The 23,266-nt window shown below is 40.4% G+C and overlaps 1 protein-coding gene across 1 annotated transcript in view; it reads left to right on the top strand.

Annotated features, from left to right (window-relative positions):
* Positions 1 to 938: 938 nt before the first annotated feature.
* LOC119023193 (E3 ubiquitin-protein ligase SMURF2-like) overlaps positions 939 to 23,266 on the top strand; it is a 61,827-nt gene continuing 39,499 nt past the window's right edge. The window contains exon 1 of the mRNA XM_037104936.1: positions 939 to 1,373. Coding sequence (XP_036960831.1) covers positions 1,322 to 1,373 — 52 coding nt within the window. The 5' untranslated portion in view covers positions 939 to 1,321. The remainder of the gene's footprint in view (positions 1,374 to 23,266) is intronic.

Here is a 23,266-nt window from a genome sequence, read left to right as displayed (position 1 = left end):
CTTGTGTGTGTTTCTGATATAAGAAGACTGAACTGGTACATTTAATACAGCTGGTTTGCTGAAGGAGTGAATGAGTGAGATGTTAACAATGGCTCGTTAAGGTTGATAGAGAGTGGGAGCTGATTCTGCAGCCCTGTCACCACTAGGTGACACTGTGCTTATTCTCTATGCTTGATGCGTGCCTGAATGTTCTATGGATCCTGTTGTGTTTATAGTACCTTGTAAACTATTTTATGAATTAAATCTGTGTTTCAGTACATTGACAGTATATACAGTATGTGCCCGATGGTTCAGCTGGGTGCAGGAAAGAGCACAAGTAGACTGAGGAGCCTTCATACCAAGTACTGTTCACCACTGAAGATCTACAGCCACAGTAGCTAAATCCCATAGTGCTTGGTTGCCTTATACATTACATTTAACGTGTGTGTATATGTAACAGACACAATGATCTCTTACAAGAGCCCCCCTCACCCAGACGCTTTGACGCTCACTTCTGCAGTCCCACGGCCCTTAACTAATTCAACTCTTACTGACTGACTTATTAATCAATATTGATGATTAGAAATTAAAACCGCTAATGGCTCGTAAACTCTATTCTCTCACATAAATTCTTTAGGTCGTTCATGTCGACATACACTCCATTAAGTTATCCGGATTAAGGTTTGATAAAGAATATTTTAATATTTTGAATTTAAAAATAAAATCACCGGATCATATGTACCGCTGGAGTCAGATATTATCAACTATACCGTGCAGAAATAGCGTGTTACTGTAGTTGGTGAATTTTAACGCACGATGTAGGTGTTTGATTTATAACAGCCGGGAATATAGATGCGTTTTGTTGTCAGCAGTACATTTGCAGAAAATACATTATTATATGATGCTTTTATTTTGAACGGCTGCACCGGATGAGCTCTTCCTCTCTCTGACCCAGCCTGTCTGCCTGCAGTAGCACAGTCTTCACCATCATCACGATCAACTTCAGTTAAAGCAGCACAGGCGGAGTAGACGTCGGATGGAGGGCAAACTGTCCACTTGATTCGCATCAGTACCCGCGACGGACAAGACCTTTGGGAATGTTGTTACCTGTATATTTTTTTACGGAATAGGGGCTAAAGTGAGAGTGTTAATCCAGCGGTATGATTCTGATACCATTATGTTGCATGCACAGTAAGCGTGATTTGCTATGGTGATACTACAAGCTAACCCCAAGCTAGCAGAGGGATTGTTTTGGGAGATACCTTTTTGAAGAACTCCTTCGCTGACACATGAATTAGACACTTTTTTTGTGATTTTTCATCAAGCTGGAACACAAAGGGGAATGTCTAGCCAAGGAGTTAGGAGGAATGGCCCAGTGAAGCTGAGGTTGACAGGTAAGCGAATTTAAACCCCTTCCTGCGCCGCTCGGAAACGTTAGCAAGCCTGCTAGCCAACCGGGCTAACTAACATCTGCGGATGGTACTGCAGGACAACACTGGCTCATGTCTTGTGTGATATAAAAATGTTCATCTGATATTTTTTATTTTTTATTTTTTAAATTAGTCTTTACCACTTGTAATCCCCTGATTTTTGACTGGATGGAACTCACGCTAACGCAATGAGCAGCATGGAAGGGTAGTCAATGAGCCGTGGTCGTTAGCAAACATTAGCTGCGACAACAACGCTGTTTACGTTATGTTAACGTTAACCTTGCTGGCGAATATAACGTTTGGCTAGTTATCGGTCAAGGATCGTTACTGATGCTTTTCTTCCAAAGGCTAATCTAGGTAAAACACTTAAGCTTAATAGGTAATTCAGTGTTAATATCCATTTAGTGCTGTAGTCTCGTAGGTTATTCTCTGTGTGTGTGTGTGTGTGTGTGTGTGTATGTATGTGTATGTGTGCGCGCGCGCATATGTGTTTTAAACAGTTGTTATCCGTCATCAAAACAGAACTACATCTGATCATTAATCATCAGGACTCGTCCTCCTCTGTGTGGTCCTGTTCAAGGTAGGGTAGGGTACATTCCAGGAGGTGGAGGAAATACTGTGTGTGGCTTCATGTTTGGGGTTTTATATGATAAACTTAAAAATAATCGACATTTTTTCACACATTCTGTTGCCATTCTCAATGGCCCTTACGTATCTAGATAAAGAGGAATAGTGGAGCAATATTATATATCAGATTTACTCACAATTATCCTCAGTGTTTGCATTGTGTAACAAGGCAAACCTGCTCTTGCTAGGAGGGAGATGACATTTGATGCATCTGATGTGTAACCTGCATGGATGAATTTATGCTGAGAGCAGAGCGCACAAAGATGTAATTTCTGGTGGCAACAAATTGTAAATCTGAGGGGCCTTCAGAGGAACAGAGAACATAAGATTGTCTCGACCACTATTATTCTTGTTTTAAGGTTCACATTAGTGCAGTGTAACTTTGAATTCCCACATGGTAGCACAACAGGTGCCCCATCATGGTATGATTTTTGGTGGCTACATTGTATGAATGAGTCTTCTCATTCGGCGTAGTGTGCCACGAAAACTCCTTTATTTACTGAGAGAGGTACAGTATTTTGCTAAATAGACATGATCTCTCAAAAGCTCAAGACCTTCCTAGCCACCCCCCATCTCCCATGCCCTGGGTCTCTCCCCCCTTCCTCCATATGGGGAATGGTTTTAAATGGGCTGCAGTGGTCTTCAGACGGAATCCCAGGAATGTGAAACCTCAGAGAGGAAATGTGAGTCTTTCCCAGTCATAGACACATCCTCTGTCTGTCCTTCACAGGAGAGAAAGGATAAGGAAAACTCTGTGTGTGTGTGTGTGTGTGTGTGTGTGTGTGTGTGTGTGTGTGTGTGTGTGTGTGTGTGTGTGAGCGAAATTGGGGATCACATAGCTCAGACTGACCAGCATTGCTGCTCGCACAGTGATGATTGGAGCGGCGAAGTCTACATTTAGACCTGTGCATTCATTTTAGGTTTATGTGTGTAGTTGTAGCCACACTTGATTTATGTGCTGGCGACCGCATGCATGTAGGCCTAACACAGCATACCAGCAGAAGTCCAGTTTTACTCTGTCTGCTCTGTGGTCTCTTTCATAGTGTGCATAAGAGAGAGAGAGAGAGAGAGAGAGAGGGTTCGAATTGGCTAGGTTGAAAGGTGGAATTTAAATAAGATTTGGAACTATTCATCTTCAATTTTTGTATGAATTTATTATTGGCAGGATTTGTTAAAGTCAGCAAACCCCCAACAATGTGATGTGATGTGATGAAAATTTGAGTTTGAAATCAGATTAAACCAGTGGCATTTCCCAGCCTTCATCCCTGCTGGCCACCGTACATTCTTTCTAAGCATGACCCAATCAGATCACTAGTAATACAGTGGCTCTGTATCAAACAGGGTATTTTCCTTAAGATTACATACATAATTATGAATGTCAAAGTCTTTTTTCGGGTTTGCTAATAACCTTTTTAGTAAATTGCTGCTTTCTTGACCATAAACTTTCCCTGCTGTCTTTATGTGGTGGAATGTCTTTGCAAAGAGACTGCCATGGCTTATCACTGTGCTGTCACCATTAACACTTAGATCTGTTTCCAACCGTGGTGAGTTACCTCTGCAGGCTCTCTCTTGTTTATTTCTTTTTCTTTGAATATTTCAATAGGGGTGTCATGATTCGCCAAATTAAACACCCAGTGTTACCTGCATGACCAGTCAGTGGATTGTCTTCGTGCACACAGGAGAGTCTGCCTAGAGTCTGGAAGTGCAGCTACAGCTGAGCTAGTTGTGTCACCTTTAAGTTGTTGGGTTTTTGGACTTAGACTGTGCTGGAGAGAAAAAAAATGCTGTGTGAATCGCTGATCCTGCTTTTGATTTGGAAGATTGAAAATTGAAAGCTCATTTGAGGTGATTTATAATCTAGTATCCACATTGTTGGACCCAAATAGTTTAGCCACGAATGTGCACTTTATACAATTATTCTTGGATTAAAATTTTATTTTAAACAAATGCTGAAAAAATGCCTCTTGACTTAGACTCCAGTATGTTTTTCTTCTGGCTAGGTTCCTCCTGACAAAAAAAAATTCGACCACCAAAGTAAAGCTTTTCCTAGATAGGAGTCATGGAGACTGCTGAATTTGATGTGTTCTGTTATAATTTCCCAGCCTCACTTGGATCAACTCTTGTCACAGCAGTGGATTAGAATTTCATGTAGGGTGGGCTTATGCACACCAGAGGATTTTGATTTGAGTTGTCCCTAGTTTGGTCATCCCACACTGCATTTGCAAATGCAACCTCCTAGTTCCGAACAAAGGCATTTTTGGGGCTCCTCCTCGTGCCTCGAATATTTATCTGGGACAGCTGCTCTTTGATGCTTAAATTGATAAAGAAACAGAAAAAACAACCCTAGTTTGAGTTTGGTGGTTGGCAGTGTGTCGTTCTGTCCCCATAGAGCTCGCTGCCAAGCTTGTAAAAGAGAGCAATCTTGGAGCTGTTATTCGTAGCACTGCAGGGAGCCGACAATTGATGTAGTTTCCCCTCTGTCTCCTGCGCAGTGAGAGCTGGCTTATGATGTAGTGAAATTCAACAAGAACAGGGTGTTTCCCCTCACTCTCCATTACTGGATGGAATCTGGAGTTTCTCAAAGGTGAATGACATGAGATGTATGAGGGGATGAATCCATCTCTCACCTCTTTTTCAAATATGGCCCCTTGGCTGCACTGTGCTGTCACTGCCTCTGCTGTGAGTAAGGGAGTCTGTCTATGTGATCCTTTTCCTGCAATAGCCTCCAGTTGGCATGCAGCGAGCAGGGAATGACTGGAAGAATCATCTCAGGATTCTTCGTGTTCTGTGTGAGTGTTTTGAAACTCAGGCAAGCAAGGAAACCCAATTATACATTTTTCATCTACTGTCATGCATTATGTGTGTGTGTGTGTGTGTGAGAGAGACCCCAATTGTAACATTTTGGGAAGCTGGTGCTGGAGGTGGTGTGGCGATTAAGATAATGATCTAACCTCCATCCCTGCTCCAGCATTAGCAAGTTATCAGGGACTACTGTCTCACCATTCACTGTCAGCTCTCAGAGAGTACAGCTGTGTGTGTCAGCTTGTTTGTATCGGCAAGCACAATGTTTGTCTTCTCAAAACAGAATACCAACGCACACGTCGACGCACACATGCACACAGACGTGCTCATGTACACAGTTGAGCTTACCAAGGAGGTACTGTCAGCACGCGATGCTGAGCTAAATAAGGACTGTCAGCTTCCTAAATTAAGAGGTATTAATGTTGCAAAGAGAGCGTGCCATGGTGATGGTGAAACACTCTCCGAAAGGTTTGAGGTTATGATGTCCACTGGAGCTGCAAGTTGATTAATCTAATTAGTAGATTGTAACAAAATACATTATTAATCGATGAATTGTTTCAGTCATTTTTTAAAATAAAATTGTCAAACATTTGATGCTCCCAGTTCTTCAATAAAGGATTTGCTGCTTCTCTTTATCATGTGGGATAGTAAATGAAGAGTCTTTGAGTTTGGACTGGTTTGGTTTGACAAAGAAGCACTTTGAAGACATCACTTTGGACTCTGGGGAGTTATGCTGAGAAATGTTCACAATAGGCGAAATGATTCATCTTGAAATTAATATACGGATTAACTGATAATGAAAAAAAGCATTAGCTGCAGGCCCTAATGCCCACATAGAGTTGCAAGATAATTATGCATTATGGATAAGCTTTGTTGATACTAAATGTAAGAGAGAAATATATTTATCTTGTTAAATAGTAAATATTTACTTCCTTATTGTGTAAAGCAGGCTGAAATGAGAGGAAATAGATTATAGTTATTGGGAAATAGTTCTGTTTGTTCTCCTGAGCCTGGCAGGTGTGTTATACATATTCCATCTCTGACTCACTTCTTCATCCCCACCTCGAATGGATTAAGTTGGTCGTATTATTTCGGCTTGCCAGCCGCTCTGGCCTCCCTGTATGATTTGAATGAAAGCTGATTACAGAGCAGTAGTCACATTTAATCAACACATTCTGAGCTGCTTCTAGTGTGAGGGCTTGGACTATACATGTGCTGTGGTGTTATTTATTTAGTTTTTTCCAAAGGCCTTTCTCCCCTGCAAACAATAAGAGTTTTGACAGTTGAAATGTGGCGCAGAGATGGTGATTATGATTCATCAGCACACAATGGACATGAGTCATGCACTGACGTGTTTGTGGTGTTGCTCTCTGTTTTATGTATCCCTGGCACCAGCTTAATTTAGGAACAAGCAAATGCTCCAGCATTAAGTGCAGCTTGACCCACTTATGAGGCAATTAATAGTCACTACTCAAGATTCTTGATTCCTGCAGAAATTACCCCTAAGATACTTGGCGGCTCTTAAAATTTTCACTAGTTTTCTACATTTATGATCCCCACATATATAGAGAGGGTAAACTACTCTTACTAGCATCAACAGCATCTATGAGCTACTGGTACATTTCCAGATAACATGACATCCTCAGGAAAGATGAGAGAAGGTACCCTCCTTGTGATGCAAATTATTCAGACTTGTCTCAGGGGTAGGACCCATGGATAAGGTCACTCATAAACCGAGCTGCCCAGACATTCTGACAAATAAGCCTCACCTGTTCAGCACATAACTTCACTACACCATATTGAAATGCTGTGTGTTGTTTGTGTGGAGGTCAGTCAGTGATTCGTCTTTGCAGTCCACTGCCTTCTTGAAGTGCTTGTGCTGCTTAAGCGAGCGTGCACAAAGTCTGATGTGTCCAAGCCTACGTGCCCATTTCCATACTGCTTACCTCTGGCTTTCCTCCGTCTGGAGTCAGACACTTCCTCTTTGACTCGGCTCCTTGTTTATTTCCGAGCCTGGCCACCAGTGTGATTTCTGAACAAGCAGTGTAGCGCAATGTGTGTACAGAGAGAATAGATGTGTTTTCAACTTAGTGTGTTTATACTGTAATTTTTGCTTGGTGGCCTGTTTGTCTGTTTGTTCTTCAGCCGTAATTTTACACTTGATCTGCCAAGACAAGAAAGATGCCCATATGGAGCAGCCCCCCACAGCTGCTGTCAGCCCTTCTTTCATCAAGTCTCCCTCCATCAGCTCATCTGTTTATACTTTTCTTGCATCTCTTATCATCTCTCGACTCTGTTATAGTCCTCTCTTATTCGTTGTCCCTGCCAGCATACTCGCACTCACTACAGTTTTCTTTTTACGTTGTTACCATTTTACTATTGATCACTGACTGTCAATTTCTGTCCTGAGTGGGCCATTTTTCTGAGGTCTTAAAGATCTAAAGCCTAAGTGTCGTCAAAAGTAGTAGAGTAGAGTAGATGGCCTGTGTCCACATAGTGCTTTTCGGGTGCAGGAAAGCATTGACTATGCGCTTGGGAACGCTGAGAAGAAGTGTGTGTCTGCGCTGTAAGAAAAAACGCTGCACTTGTGTCTTATACCCGTGACAACAATATCTTGTCAACAGCTGCTGTATGATCTACACTACCCCTTTGTGGTTAACTATCAGTTTGGTTTTTTGTTTGATATCATGACATCATCAGTGTAAAGAGGATGTGGGTGCATGATACAAATATGAGAACAAAATATGATGAACAGTATTACCTAGACCAGAAAAAAAAAGAACAACAGTGACATCACCAGCATCTTTCTGAAAAGTTGAGAGATGTCAACCCATTCCAAAAATGCTTTTGACTGTAATGTAGCAGTTGCAATTTAATTACAAATTAAGGGTGTTCTTGAACCAGTAGATGAGATGGAAGAGTGCCCTCTGCCAGAAATAACATGAAGCAGTAGTGAGAAGTCTGGCCCAAAAAAGACACTCCTGTATTGACAGTATGATGTGTTTCTGACTTGAATAGGCTGCATTTAAATGCCAAAACACTGAAGGATGTCAGTCTGTGCTAGAGTCTGTTGCGCTCTGCATCTGAGGCAGAAGTCAGTGCCAGACAAAGGAATGCCTCTGTGTTAAATGCTTAGTCTGCGGCAAGACTAATTGTGCTTGCTAATGAGCTTTTTTTTCCATTTGACATCTGGCTGTGAATGTTGCTAAGAATTTTCCTCTTGTGAAAATATTCAGTACTATAGATTAGTCTGTGTGCAAAGGCCTTTGCAGGAAGTAGATGATGCTCCTATCCTCCTCCTGATCTTGCCTCTAGCGTTTGGGGTCACTGTGTTGTGGTTTGGTTTTGTAGTGCTGTACAGAGCTCTGTACCCAAACTTCCTCTGGCTCTGTTTAGTCTGCATCGCCAGCATATACTTCAGTTTACAACACACACACCAAGCAGGTTCTGTATACCGAGTCGGTGGCCCTTGTCATCATGCCGAAACATTTATATTCAGTTTGTGATGCAGCTGTCCAGCTGTATTTATCCTTGACGTTGTGAATTTGTGGTCACAACATAAATAATTCTCATTGGACATGTGGGTAATCCCAACAAAGAACAAAATTATTGCCACATGACTCAACTCAAAGCTGAACTTGTCAGTTGTGCTATTCTGAAAGAAACCCCCAGTTTTATATACAAAAAAGTATGGTTAAACACTTTTTAATATCTACATATCTTTGTTTATTATTTTTGTTATTATAATGAACTTGCTTGCTTGATCTGCTGGGAAACTTTGGATCGTGCCATTCATACCTAATGCTAAGCCGGCAACCAAACTCTCCTCTGAACATCCATCTGAATTCCTGGACCCAAGTATTACCAGCAGAACAATATATTGTAAAGAGATAATCATTGATGGTAATTTCACCCAGCCAGTTGTAGTGTTTTGGCTGAGTGGTGTATATCGCTGTGATAATGCATAAGTATCTTAACAGTTTGGAAAGAGTTTTTGTGGTTTCCTTGATTGCCTTAGTTTAGCACATTTCAGTTCAGGGAATGTGGAAAGGGGGATGTTTCTTAATAGTTAAGGCAACCTTGTTGTGACACTCGTCTAGCCATGTCTGACTGACTGTATCAGAGTTAAATTCTTACTGCACAGATTGTTTAAGATCCCCTTGCGGTTCAGCAGTACTGTAGCTGGCTGACCTATTTTCCATAATTTTCCAATAGAAGACAGTGAGCCAGAGTCAGTGCAGCGTTAACATAAGCGTAGTTCACCTGGCCAGCAGTATCTCAGGTAAAGCTGTTTGGTCACTGTGATTATATCCACACAAAAGGCTGTCCTTGTTTTTCATATCTGACTAACACGTTTACACCAAAGACCCAGTAAATTTCATGTTGAAATCTAAGCTGACTTGAATCCACAGATATTTCATTATTGCAGTCCCTGAATCCAGAGATTCATTTTCCCTTTTTCCTTACCCTGTTAATCTTCAAATCACCCAGTGAAATGAAGCTCTTGGTATGTGTTTTTGTTTTGGATTTTGGCTTTGCTGATGCTGATTTATGAGGATGTGATTCCATAATGCGGGTGAAAGGGGAACACAGAGCTCCACATAGTTTGTGGTCATCTCAGTTTCTCTTCCTTGCTTATATTGAATGCTGTGGGGGAACCCCCACATCTCTGCTGTGTTGAATCATACCCTTTCGTTCCATTGATGCATTTGTTTTCAGTTGACTTGTGGATTTTCTTATTAGGTTTAGCACATTTAACACAACCACAGTAAAGCAGGCATCAAGGAGTATTGCTCTGGAGAGATGTCTGCTGTGTGCAGCTGGTCAGCCCTCTACTAACTCAAGATTAATGCAACTTGATATCTGATCGGGTTGTAATGATTTGTTTTGGAATATTACTGTTGAAAATGACAAATTCAGACAGGATTTTCATTTCCAGGCACTGTCTTTATCTCAACACAGCACTGTGTTTTGGAAAGAATTTAGCATTTTAGGAGACTGTGATTTAGTAATGAAATCTCATCTGCCAGTCTCATAACTCAGCTTTGCTGTCCTCCACTCATAACCTAAGTTTTACCAGCTAACACACAGGGAACTTACATGCTTCCTACAGAGCTGTTACCTTTTGTATATAGGGAAAATTAAAAATGTGTTGTTCAGAGCATGAATGTATATTTTTCTTTATAGTGCACCATAATATAGCCTATAAGTATGCATTTTCTCTTCATAGCATCATAAAAGTTGGCTGTTTCCGTCAATCCTCAGTTTTATCTGCTTTTCAAATTACTTTTGAACTTGGTGGCATCAGCGTACTTCTGAGCAGGAAAATGGAAAGACTGAACACCTCACTATTGCATAACAGCCTCTGACTGGAGAGGAGGTGGTCTTCAATATGCAGAATACATTAAACTTTCCAAGAGCTTCAGGAGGATTTTCCTGCAGAATATGAAAGAGAAATATCACCTTCTTTTCATATGCTCAGAGCATAATATTTCTGACAGCCTCTGAGATTTATGAGGGGAAGGCAAAAACTTGAGTCTTAAAAATTTAATTTGCAACACGTGATAAGGCAGGTAATTAGTCTATGAATATGTTTTTTTTCTGCAGTGTTGCTCTTACTCTTCACTGCAGGGTTTCACTGCCTGATCTCTCTACCTCCCTAGTGCAGCCTCTCATCACGAGTCTCGGCATCCTGCATTTTTCTCTTTAGTCTTTTACTTTCTTTTTTCGTCTCGAACAGGATGTCCCTCATCTCTCTGTCATTTCTCTCTCTCTTCCTTCCTCTCCCTTGCTTGCCCCCGGATCTAGTCCAGACAGCTGACAGACGATTCTGCCGGTGTGGCTCCAGTTTGGTGTTTTTTTTTCCGTCTTTATCTGTTCTCAACTTGTGATGTGCACAAACGCATATGCACACATGTGCACACACACACTTCCTGTGCTGGTCCCTCAACACAGAACACTACTTAGTGTTTGTCAAAGTTTGTTAGGGACTCTGAGGTGTCTTTGAGGGGCTTCTGGGGACACCGGGCAAACATAATACACTAATCTTAATAGGAAAAGAAGAATGCATAAACTGTTTACAATTTTGATAGTTATACAGTTAAGCAACAGTGAAATTTATCCCAAATAAGAAATTCTTTAGTGTATTAAAATCAGGTATCTTTGGCAAATCCTAAACAACCAAAACATGCCATTGATATGGCCAAGAATGTAACATTATTCTATTAAAGGATGTTGTTATCACCATCATGCTGTGTTGCTTTAAACTTCAGCAGAGCAATGTTAAATTCAAGCATGTTATGGTTAATGAAAGAAGAATTAAAGACACCAATATGGAGTCATAGGAGTGCCATCAAAAAAATGTAGAAATAAAAAAGAGGAATGAATAAATAGAATAACTGATTAAATTAAAATGCACAAATATAAAGAGAAATAGGCTAATCCATTTCTGTTTATTTATTTAACATTTTTCTAAATATCTACTGAATAATGTTTGCATATAAATGAGTTTACTTTTTATTTATTTTCTGTTATTTTTATGTAATTTTATTTATTTTTGTGCATTTTAGTTTTTAATATTGTTAGACTACTACCATAACAAATAAAACAATAAATATATATATTTTCTTTGCCCAAAATGTTTTTCTGTCGTTCCCAAAAAAGGAAAAATGTCAGTTTGCAGCGTCAACAGACTGTCGACCGATCTATGTCTGTTGCCAGGCTACAGTTGTAAATATTAAGTAGTTTCTGCCCGTGGATAATGAAAAAAGCTTTTCTCTTTTCTGTGGTAGAGGGAAGGCAGGTTAGACTTTAAGGATCACACTTTTCTCCCCCTCACTGTCCTCCTGCTACTGATTCTGCAGTCTGACTGCCCACCAGTCTAAGTGTGTGTGTGTGTGTGTGTGTGTGTGTGTGTGTGTGTGTGTGTGTGTGTGTGTGTGTGTGTGTGTGTGTGTGTGTGTGTGTGTGTGTGTGTGTGTGTGTGTGTGTGTGTGTGTGTGTGTGTGTGTGTGTGTGTGTGTATGTGTGTGTCTGGTAGAACACTCAGCATTTCTACTGTGCGAAAATGCAAACACATACGCACATTCGCATACACTGCCACTCAAATTGCCTCCATCCTCTCTCCTAGTCTGTGTTTTCAGTTTGAGTGTGGGAGAGAGACAGTCGGAGGACGTGAGTGATGCAGCAGATTTTATTGTGGATATGGGGATCAAGTAGCTCGGACGGCGCCGGTGTGCCACACCATCCCACTCCTCTCTTAACATAATCACAATAACAGCAAGATTTCCCACCTGTTTACGAAAGTCCAGAAGTAAAGAAAGATGATTCCTTCAATTCATACAATAATGCGTTAACAATACGGGACCTGACCCCTCTTTCACCAACAGTAGGCATGTTTTGATACAGCTACTGAATAAGGGGAATTTTGAGAGAGTGAGAGAGAAACCAAAAGCTCTCACGCAAATTATGAATAGATGCTCAGGAGTTGCATTCTTAGTCTACTTTGTTGTCCTTGGTTTCATTTTTAACAATAGTTTAGTGATTATTAGAGAATTCACATCATTCTGCAATGTAGGTGGCAATCCAGCAGTTTGATGACAAATTTACTGTTTTAAACTGTTTCATAATATAGCTATAAAAATGTCAGCCCCAAGCAGGGTTTTATTGAAACCTTTACAGAGATAGCCACAGGCGTAGAGCTCTATACAACATACAAGACCAGAGATTGTATTTGGATACAGGAAAGGACCATGGCTTTTTTGACATAATGTGGAGGTCTGTAATCAGGACCTAGGGACTCATTACAAAAAAACTTTCTTACCTTAAGTTGAAGAAAGGAAAAGCTGTATCCTCTTATTATAGAAGCAATGCCTAAACCAATTGCTATGTCCTGTCATATCTCAGACCTCGTGTGTTGAGAAATCGTAGCTAGAACTGTAAACTTGCAATCCATGTGAGTTAAATGTGGTCAGTGTCAGGATATTTCTGTTAAGTTATGGATGCGCTTCTGTGCCGCACATCACTACTTCTCACCTGCAGACAGCTGTAATGTCCTGGACTCCACCAACAAACTCTGCCAGGCTCAGCTGAATATTTATATTTACACAGAACTAAGGACAACTACTGCAACCTACAGCAACTTTATACACTTGTCATTCACACGGTGAGTGACAGGAAACATGGCAAACTGTCCCATCAATCTCTGTCTCTCTATCTCTCTGTTGCATTTTCTCACTGTGCCGTCTTCTTTTACCCCCATCTTCACAGCATCTGCCTGTCTCTCACCGTTCTGTCTCACACATCTAACCACTTGCCTCTGAGCTTCCTCCCCAGGCCAGGGTTCTTCTGTCAACAGGATGATGAATAGAATAACAAAATAAATGGAGAGAGATTACGCACGGCTGGCATTTACTGTATGTTAGGCGTGTTTCTGCCATAGGCTGTGCCATATTGTTAGTGGGTGGTTGGCCTGCTGGTGACTGGTGACATATGGGAAGTCATACACCCAGATACAGGGGAAATGAGTGTCTATATGAGATATTATCTGTTTGAGACAGCAGACTAATACTGACTCAGTTTGTTGTCATTCCAGTAACACAGATACACTATATGCTGCATCCGTCTGCTGTTATCAAGTGTGTGAAATTCCTCTGTAATGATATTGATTATTGTTGAATTTTTTAGATTTGACACACAGACAGCTGGCATGTTGCACCACCAAGCGCTTCATCTCTCCCTCCCCCCCATCACTCCCTCGCATCTTTATTGCTTTTGCTTTTACCTTTTTCATCCATAGATTTCTTTCTGTTTTATTTTTCCCTATTCTCCCTTTCATCTCTGCAGTTCTCTTCTTTTATTGCTCTCTTTTCATTCTCATAGTGCTCTCTGGATCCCCACCCTGACCTCCGAATACTGTTTTCCACTTCATAATCATGGTCATCTTCTTATGCCCCCGTCTGCTCTCATCCCCTTGTTTCTAAGGGTTAGTAGTCCATACGTAGTAAATGAAATCTGGCATCCACATGGGAATGAACACAGACAAGCACGAATATAGCACAGATGCAGCCTGTTATTTTCAAGCACAGACAAACACACACAATCCTGGGGGATGATATAGTAGGTGTGGTTTGAAGCAGCTTGAGGAGATGAGCTGAACAAGCTAATAGTGTATTGTCACAACTGTTGCTCTTATACTTAAATATCACAAGGACAAACACATTTATTCACACGACTTAGCAAGTGCATTGTCTGCCCTGCAAATCCATTACCTATCTGTGCCTGTGCTCTTGTCAGACGAACAGCTGTAGGCGGTAGGGTGAACTTAAGATATGATCACAAGAAGCTCCAACCCTTACCATGTCATGCTGTCTTATTTTGTCTCTACATCAGCCTCATATCATTGCCACAAAAACTCTCTTCCAGTGCAAATCTGCATAGTTTGATTTTGTGTGAAATATAAGCAGTGGTCTCTAGTGCTTAAATACTGACTAGAGTCAACTTAACTGCAGCAGTACGGTCGAACGGTCTGTGTTCCTGAAGATGCTGGACTGTAGACTTCAAGTGTAAAAGTATGCATCAGCTTGTGTTTACGCATGTATAGTGTGAGTAAAATGTGCGCTGTGGAGTGGCCTGTGTAAAGAGCTGTATTGATTTTTGGGAGAAAAAAAAAAAAAAAATCAATCATGAAAAGAATGGATTGGAGGCTGCAAAGAGAGAGAAGTGCCCCCCTTGTTCTTTTTTTTTATATCAACAGTTCTGTTTTGTAATGGCTTTTGTTTAGTGTAAAAACAACATGAAAATACATAACACGTTTGAAAAAAAAGTGTATAATGTTCGGCTGTCACACGTTGGTTGTAACGAATTTGTAACAACGCGTAATTCAGTCGGAATAATTTGAACATGTCCCATACAGTGTATTGCTGTACACCACAAAAAAAGCATCTTCAAATGGTCTGGTGCACATATAGACAATGTATAGCTTGAATTTACAAGGTCATTACAGTTTGAATATTCAATTTTCCACCAATTATTACCAGCTTTGAAATGTTTAAATTTTGAATAAAAAAGTAATGGCCCTTATCTGTTCTGTACGCTGTGAATGAGACAGAAAGCTAAAAAAGGCGACTGAAACACCTCCTGTGTAGACACAATGTTAGTGTACCTAATGAGTCATATGGGAATGACTTTCCTGTGGTATGTTATTTCACCCCACTGTATTTATATCAAACTTCAACCTGAATGCTTCCTGTGTGCGATTCTCATTTACTTTGTGACTCAGTCTTTAGATAGCTTCCCTCCCTCCGGCTTATTTCCTCCCCCTTATTCCTTTTTGTTTCTTTATCCCTCCCTCCATCCTTTTCTTTCTGCTTCATGTCACCTTTCTTTCTTAGTTTCCTATCACCCAGACTCTCCATCTGTTCATTATGTGGCAGCTTGCCTCCACCTAAAAACTCATTTAGCTTGCTCCCTGTGTTTATGTATTCCAATTTAAGTCTCTACACATCACCTCTTATCCACCATGTCTGACCATTTCTGGTAATAGTTTGTCAGAATGCTATGGCAGCCTCTAAATGAATGAGCTAATGGCAAAGGCTGGCCAGTTTGGTACATTTTGCCCTTTGCTGGATTGACTGGGCTGTTCAGCAGTTAATTAATTCTTGTTTGCTAACGGGCATTTTTCAGTTGACCCTCTTGTACCAACATTTGATTTGATGGCATCATTGTTGCTCACTTCTTTTTTTTAGTAATGTAATATGGAGGCATTTATTAAAAACAAGACACTCATTTTTCAGACTGGCATACACGTTGATAGATGTTGCAGAGCTTGAAATTAACACAGCTGATCAAAATTAAAAAGATTAAAATTCAGATGGATAGCAGGCTACCCAGATTGGACAGACCACCTCTAAAGGTTTTCAAACATTCTGATTATACAATCAAGATGATTTCAATGGAGACTTGTCTATTAAATGCGAAATAGCAAATGTACGCATACTACATTCCCAAAGTATCACTTTGTCTGCTTTGCTCATTCTTGTGTCCCTCTTCTCTCCTCTGTCATCTCCTCTTATCTCTTTCCGCCATCCCCACTGCTACTTCTCCCTCAGCGTATCCACTGTTGCCAGAATGTCATCACTGTCAAAATTCCCTTGTCCAAATTAACTTCTCCCCTTTCTTTCCCTCCTTCTGCTTTTCCACCCCCCCCCCCCATCTGCATTACACAGATTTGTGACTCCTGATAGACCTCTCTCCTACACCCCTCCACAAATTCCTCCCTTGCTCCATCTCCATTTGATCATAGATTCATGCCTTCAAGTGAACATTTTGTCTTTACCTTCTCACCCCTCTCTAACCCAGCCCTCCTCCTCTGTGTAGTGACTAGGTTCCACTCAGGATTCCTGACTCTAGATTGTTGGCGTCTCCTCAGGGAGCCAGGAGGAGGGGGAGGAGAAGGGGAATGTCAGCTGTAGACTGCTGGCCTCTCAAATGAATGACATAATTGGCATCCCGAGCATTCACTGGCCTGGAGAAAGGCTGAGGGTGGGAGGTTGGGAAATCGAGTAATGGCTTTCCAGAGGAAGTGCAGTGTAGATTAAATCCCCAGTTTGGCAACATTGACCAATTTAAGCTACCCATAAATGCTGTTTCATGCCACACTGTACTTGATTCAGTAATGAAAAAATGGTCACGTACACCCAGTGTAGTTTTTCTTGACGTATTGCCAATATGTATTTCAGTGTGTGTTCTACTGAGTGAGCGAGCCTGCCATGAAGGCGTGAGGATGGAAAGAGGAAGTGTTTTGTTTAACTGGTGAACAATACTGTGAATAAGACAGCATGGGGCTGAAGCAAGAGTCATAACAGGGGTAAAGGCGAAGGATGTGGGCCTTCCCTTTTAACCTGGATGACTTTCACTGATTACTTGGGGGATGTCAATGGGTGTGATAGAAAGTTAAGGGTTTTTTTTAATTTCAAAATCAGTTATTTTCTTTAAATACATGCTGTCTTGTTTTACCCCTCTCTTACGTAAAATGCATCGATATCATGTATTTAAAGGAATTTAAGGGCCCACATTGACTTGTATCAGGCAAAGTGTGTGCAAAATTAAGAGGAATCAAATTCTGGCTTTGAGCCACATGCACATTTTATTACTTGGTAACCTAGATTTTGGAGAAAAACAAATGTTCGTTTAGTGTATGACTTTTTCCTTGTATTATCATTTTATGACCCAAATGCTCAGAAGCTTTGAAAGCCTCTAACATTGCAAAGTTTATTGATGTCCAAATCAGTATTTGAAAGAAGGAGATGTTGCTTTGGCTGCACTGGAAACAACAAAAAAACTTGAAATTGAGGTCCTGTTTGATTTTTGAAGTCTCAAAACCTGTAAACATAAAAACCACCAAAGGACCATTTCTGCTCTGCAGGTCCTATGAGAACAGTGTGAACGTTTGCTGGTCAAGTTGTGTTTTCAGCCCTTGGATGCAGTAACAGAAGTTGATGTTCCTGTTTTTGTGTCTCGTTTGGTTCATGATTCCAGTTATAGCTAAGTATGATCAAACTTCAGAAGTATGATCATTATATAATGACGCAAGTTTGATAGATTGTGATACGATGTTGAAGTTTTAAACAACAGTATTTGTGGAAGCTTCTCACTGAAGCTTGAGGCCCCAAAAATATTATTGTTGTCTGTATTATTATTGCGGACATCTCTCATCTTTCTACTTTGATGGTGTTTTGGTACTAGTTTTCTGTCAGTGAAGCTACCTGAGGCCTAAAGCACGGTCACCATAACTTCATACTTGTAGATATGCATATATGCATCTAGGAAGCAGTAGACTCCATGGAAAGATCCATTTGTTGGTAGACAATAACATCTCTCTTTTGACAGTGTGATATTGTGTTGGCTCTATGCAGTCTATTTCAGGGCAGTCTAACAACATCCAGTCCATGATCAAACTTGGCATGAATTGTCAAACTGACATTTGACACCTTGTCTGCCTAGATTCCATTTAATTGAGCTCCATCAGGTTATATTACATTTTTTTTTTTCAAAATAGTGACTGTAAGGTCATTGAAGCTCTCTTTCATATTGTTGTTGTTGCAAATTAGTTAAACCTTTTATTGTCTGTCAGGAAGGCTTTGTTTTTTAAATCAAACCAATGCTCTGCAAAATAATATCCAAGTATCACAAGCATAGATTTTTCTACCATGAAAAATGTTGCCTTGAGTCAGTTGTTAGTTGTGTGACTCGGGACATTTTCAGCCACAGTTCCTCTCCAGTGTGTAAAACACTTCCTATAATGCAGCCCTCAGCCACATTGTTGACCAGATTAGTATTTGGTAACAGCTCACATTTACAGGCATTATGTTTTGTTGATTGATTGAATACCAGCACAATGCAAATGCATTATCTTCTTGGAAAATCATAACTTCAATTTGAATATTTCTTGCTCTTAATTTTAGATAAAGCTGTTGATAGGTTCAGATAGTGTAGAAGCAGTGTGAACTCACAGAGCGACACAGAGTTAAAATCATAATAAATGCAATAATGAATGTTGTTTCCAACTTTGTTGGCTGCAATCTGTTCTACAACCCTTCTCTCATAACTTGTCCTGATAAACCAGCTTCAGTAGACCCAAATGTACACTAAACTGAAAATGAAACAAAAAGATCTGAGGATGACTGCCACATGAAAACGGTGTTCATTATAACAGCATCCAAGCACAGCAACTGGATGCTGATGCAGCCTGGCTTGACTGTCCTGTCCTTGTAGAGCCGCCGAAGAATAAATGGAACAAATGGACCACAAAATGTCTGTACTTGACTGTTGTGTTGGCAGTGCACAATCACGCAATCGTCTACTGGAGATCCTGACTACAGACCTTTGGTCTGGGGCAGAGCAGCCCAGATCTGTGGTATGATAATGTTAACAGAGGCTCGAGGCATGCTCGTGGTTCAGTGGTCTGCACAGTACAAATCATAGACTGTTGTGAACTTGAATACAGGTCATGTCCCTTGTCTTGTCATCCCCTCTCTTAACAAACTAGATATTATCCCACAATCATTTTGCAGAGCCAGGATCCTCAGTTTGATCGAGCTTTATAAAACTTTGTTGAGATTAGTCGAGATGTAATTTCACATCCATTTTTCGCGTCTCAAATTCCTAATTTGAGTGTTAATGCTTGGAAGAAGAAGTGTTATTGTGTTATTACTTGATGTCTGCTAGCTATACATGAAGCCTCCAGAGGAGGAAGCAATGGCCAATGGGAACCTTCGCACATATGCTGAAAATTTTCACAAAACTCTGACTTCTTGAATGCTACCATGGATGAATGACATATTCAAACCACTCAGAATTCTCCATAAATGTATACTTTGTTTAAAAACACTAGAATGGACTCGTTTAGTGAAATTTTGTATCTTTTAGAAAAGAGTATTAAGCTAAATCCCCTGATCAATTTCCATAGAGAGCACCCTGTTTGGGTTTAAAGGATTTGAACATCTGACTCATCCCTCCTCCTGCCTCTTTTTCCCGGTGAACTGAGTGAGGCGTCAAGCGGCAGTTGCAAATGGTGAATTGGAGACTCCCATGAGAAAACAAGTGGGAATCCCCCACCGTCCCCCCTGCCCCTGTCTGTTTACAACCTTTAACCTTTTGACCAGAACTAACGCTAACCTTCAGTCTGGCCTTTGTGTTCAGACAGATGGAGAGGATACAAATCTCACACCCCTGTAACTGCCTCTCTTTGTGGTCTTAAGCACATTATGCATGTTTTGTAATTGTATACAACTTTTAATACTTTTTGTTTTATAGATTTTGATTATCATACATAATTGTGCAGTGATCTATTTAGATTGAAGTGAGGCGGTGGTTAAATATAGTATGCAGCGGGATTTCTTTCATTTTTTGTAACGCATTGGAATGCATACATATAATGTGTAAACAAAAATGTTCACGTCATCACGGTGAAGAGTTATTATTTATCCCATTACCAGAGAATCAGACTGGGTTGTTTGTGTCCTATCTAGTAACATGAGGCAGTGGAACAAGCATGATATCCACACTTAAATGTAACTAGATCATTGAAAAATATTTATCTGTCACCTATTTGCCAGGCATTTATATCCTTTGACTCATTGTGTGGCACTGACTTTATGCCCTGCTTTTGTTTGGACATCTGCAAAGGTACTGAGACATCAAAAATAGAATCTTTCATATCCCTTTTTTTCTTCAATTGGTTTGCTGGCTCAGTAAAGGTGTAGGCAGAAACAGCACGCTGCTAGTTCCCCTGGGGATAGGAAGCTATGGTTGACCTCTGAAGCCAAAGGACATGTTGCCTCTGTCAATGACAGGACGTTGTCTGTCTCTACCTCCCTCAGCTACCAGACAGTGGTAAAAGCATTATCCCAGTATGTTTGTTGCTTAGATGGATAGGCTTGGTTTTGTGGTGACTGTTTGATTTATGGCTTGTTTCAGACGGTGTAATGGGGTGACTCACCTACAAATGGTCCCAAAACAGCAGCTGTTTCAAATCCTTTTTACAAACAATGGAGCAGAGGTGACCTTTTTGTGGCCTTTAACTGTTATCACAGCCTTGTTTAAGAGGAGGGTGTTTAGGATAGTGAGAAATTAGTTAGCTTAATGTAATGCTTTTTCAATGAAAAATGTTTTGCTCGAAGTTGTTTTGACCAAATGCTTTGGAATATGTGTATTATTTGATGAAAAAAAAATATATATATATCTGTAGAAATGTATGTTGTGCTTGGGGCCTTTGGGTGAATCTTTGTCCAGTCTTGATGTAATCTGGATTCAACAAACCTTTAATGTGTTCAAACACCAAAGAAAGTCTAAAATTATGCTGTTCTATACTTCGGTGTCAGCCACCTTAACTATCCAGTGAAGAACTTAAGTTATGAGACCATGTTGCTCATACTGTACTCATCGGCATAGGTTTGCATAGAAGTGATAACTAAATAAAAAAGGTTTTATTGTAACTTAAGGATAAACTTAGCTGTCTTAATTTTTCACCTCTTTTATTTTGAAACCACCATGGTTAAAAAAAATGATAAAATATGCAATAGATAATAATAATTAAATAAACATGCATAAAATGTTCGTCAGATGAAATCTGTCCATCCAAAAGGTTGGGAATTAGTTACGATAAGTTTAACCAACAGTACTCATCAGAAGCTCAAGTCTTTGCCGATGGTAACATCAGCGGATGGTTATTATTTTCTCTTCTCCTTAGTCGTATGTATGCAGGATACGGTGTGGAGCCACATTTACAGTCTCTCCTCGCACTGTTAAAGCGAGGGTGGGAAAGTTTTTACACGGACAGCACTGAAGGCAGCGTAACCCCGGGGCTTCCTGGTCGTTTACTGATTCCTAGTTGACCTAGCTTTCTGTGGTAGGATCTGAGTGAGTCTGGACCTCTGCCAACTCAGGGTCACCATGGCCTCCCTGCTCATGTGGCCGCTATAAAACACTGCTGGATCCCCAAAGGGTGCAGAGACGAGATTTGTGTCCTTATTTATACTAGGGTCCATAGTGGAAGAGTCTGCATGGACCCAAAGAAGATTATCAGTGTATTTTATACATGTTTATCAAAAATCATTGTGGGGCTGCTATTTACTTACTTACTCTGAATTGTATAGGGGTGGTATTTGCTACAAGACCTCAACTAGAGTTTTTCTGAACATTTTTCAGGGCACCTGTTAGATATTGTCTCACAGCCCTATGAATTTTAAAATCAGGTTTCAAAAATATGTAATATTATCAAAGCAAAGTTGACATATTGCACAACATGGGCTTAATTCAATATAACTGCGCTTTAACTATTTAATTTCCTCTATACAAATGTAGTGAGTTTCTGTGTTCATGTATTCCAACTCATGAGGTTTTAGGTGGTAATTAGAACTAAGATAAACTATTTTCATAACTTTTCTATTATTTTAATGTATTTTTGTATGTTGCTGTAGCAGCAACGGCAGTGCTTTTTCTATAGCAATGGAGGGGCTCTTAATAGAAGCAACATTCCCCCGACTGTGGGGATGAGAAGTTAATCAGCCCATCTAGAACACAAATCCTTTGTGTAAAGAACACTTAACGCTGAAACACATGTCCAGATGGCTTTACCTTGCACCTTGCTGCTGCATACATTCTTACTGTATTTTTTGTTCCTTGTTGCCTGGCACATATGTGAGCAGTGGGCTCTTACAGCATTAATTTAGAAAAAAGCACTAAATTTTGTACCTATTTTATTTAATCCTGTTGTACAGGGTTACTACAGGTGCATGGAATTTTGCAATTTATCATAAAAAAGGCTATGTGTCTACATGTGTCTCCCACACCTTCACTGTAACACAGCACAGTTGAGAAGTGTTCCAACACTTAAGCTTCTTGTTTTAATCGTTCTCTGTGAGTTTCTTTAAAACCCACGTGTTCTCATAATGAAAAAAATCTCAGTGTTGTAACAGTAGCTAACCTTGGTCCGTTTCTCCAGCCATCCTTGAATTTGAAGGAAGGGAATGTCCTGTGTATATAAGATCAAATGTTTCCATGATATTTTTGTGCCTTAAGAAGTCCTGATAGTGAGGTTTTCAATGATGACGACTGGCTTTTCCCAAAGTCATCATTGTTGGTCCTTTGTTCCCCCTTTAAACCTATCCGTCCATCAACACTCAGTGCGTTTACATGACACTTGAGAAAACCGAATTATCGGGTCCGGCTATGATTGGATTTTTAAGATGCATGTATACACCTTAGTCTGAATAAAATCGGACCGGATCGGATTTCTCATAGCCGGATTAAAACACCCTCTTTCTTGAATGCCGAGGCAGAGTTTGTTGTTGCAGGTGACATAAAGAGGTCAGTCGGAGGTGGTTATATTACCACTAGTTGAAATGGGCACAGCGCCACCTATCATACCGGGGTATGACATGCTTCGGCCAATAATTCTATTTTCTCACCGGCATGTATACTCGGACAATTGTAGTTGTCCAGTTGAGTAGCCTAGTCGAACTATGGCTGTAATCCGACTAAGCTGTGCATGTAAACATACTGACTATCAGCAGCTAAAACCTGCTGTGGCTGGCAGCCGTGTTAGTGAGAGGCCATTGATGACAATGAGAGAGGCTTTTCCCTCTGTGGTCATTGTGGCTGAGACAGTGGAGCGGTGTACAGGTTAATTCCTTAATCTTCATTAGCATTATTTGGTAACCAGAGAGCCTAGTCCTTATTAGTGCCCAGCACATTCAGTTTCACACAGGAGCTGCTTACCAGTGTTGCCACTTCAGCAGCCCACAATCAGTTAAGACCAGTTATGATAACATAGAAAACTTAGTAACAACATATATTCATTTTAGCTGAATTTCCCAAAATTGTCGTTGAATACTGTTTTAGAAGCAGTTTTATACCCTGTGTTCAGC

This window comes from Acanthopagrus latus, chromosome 1 (genome assembly GCF_904848185.1).
Source record: "Acanthopagrus latus isolate v.2019 chromosome 1, fAcaLat1.1, whole genome shotgun sequence".
Classification (NCBI taxonomy): Eukaryota; Metazoa; Chordata; class Actinopteri; order Spariformes; family Sparidae; genus Acanthopagrus; species Acanthopagrus latus.
Note: the sequence above shows the minus strand (reverse complement) of the source record. Positions and strands in the feature narration are given on the sequence as shown.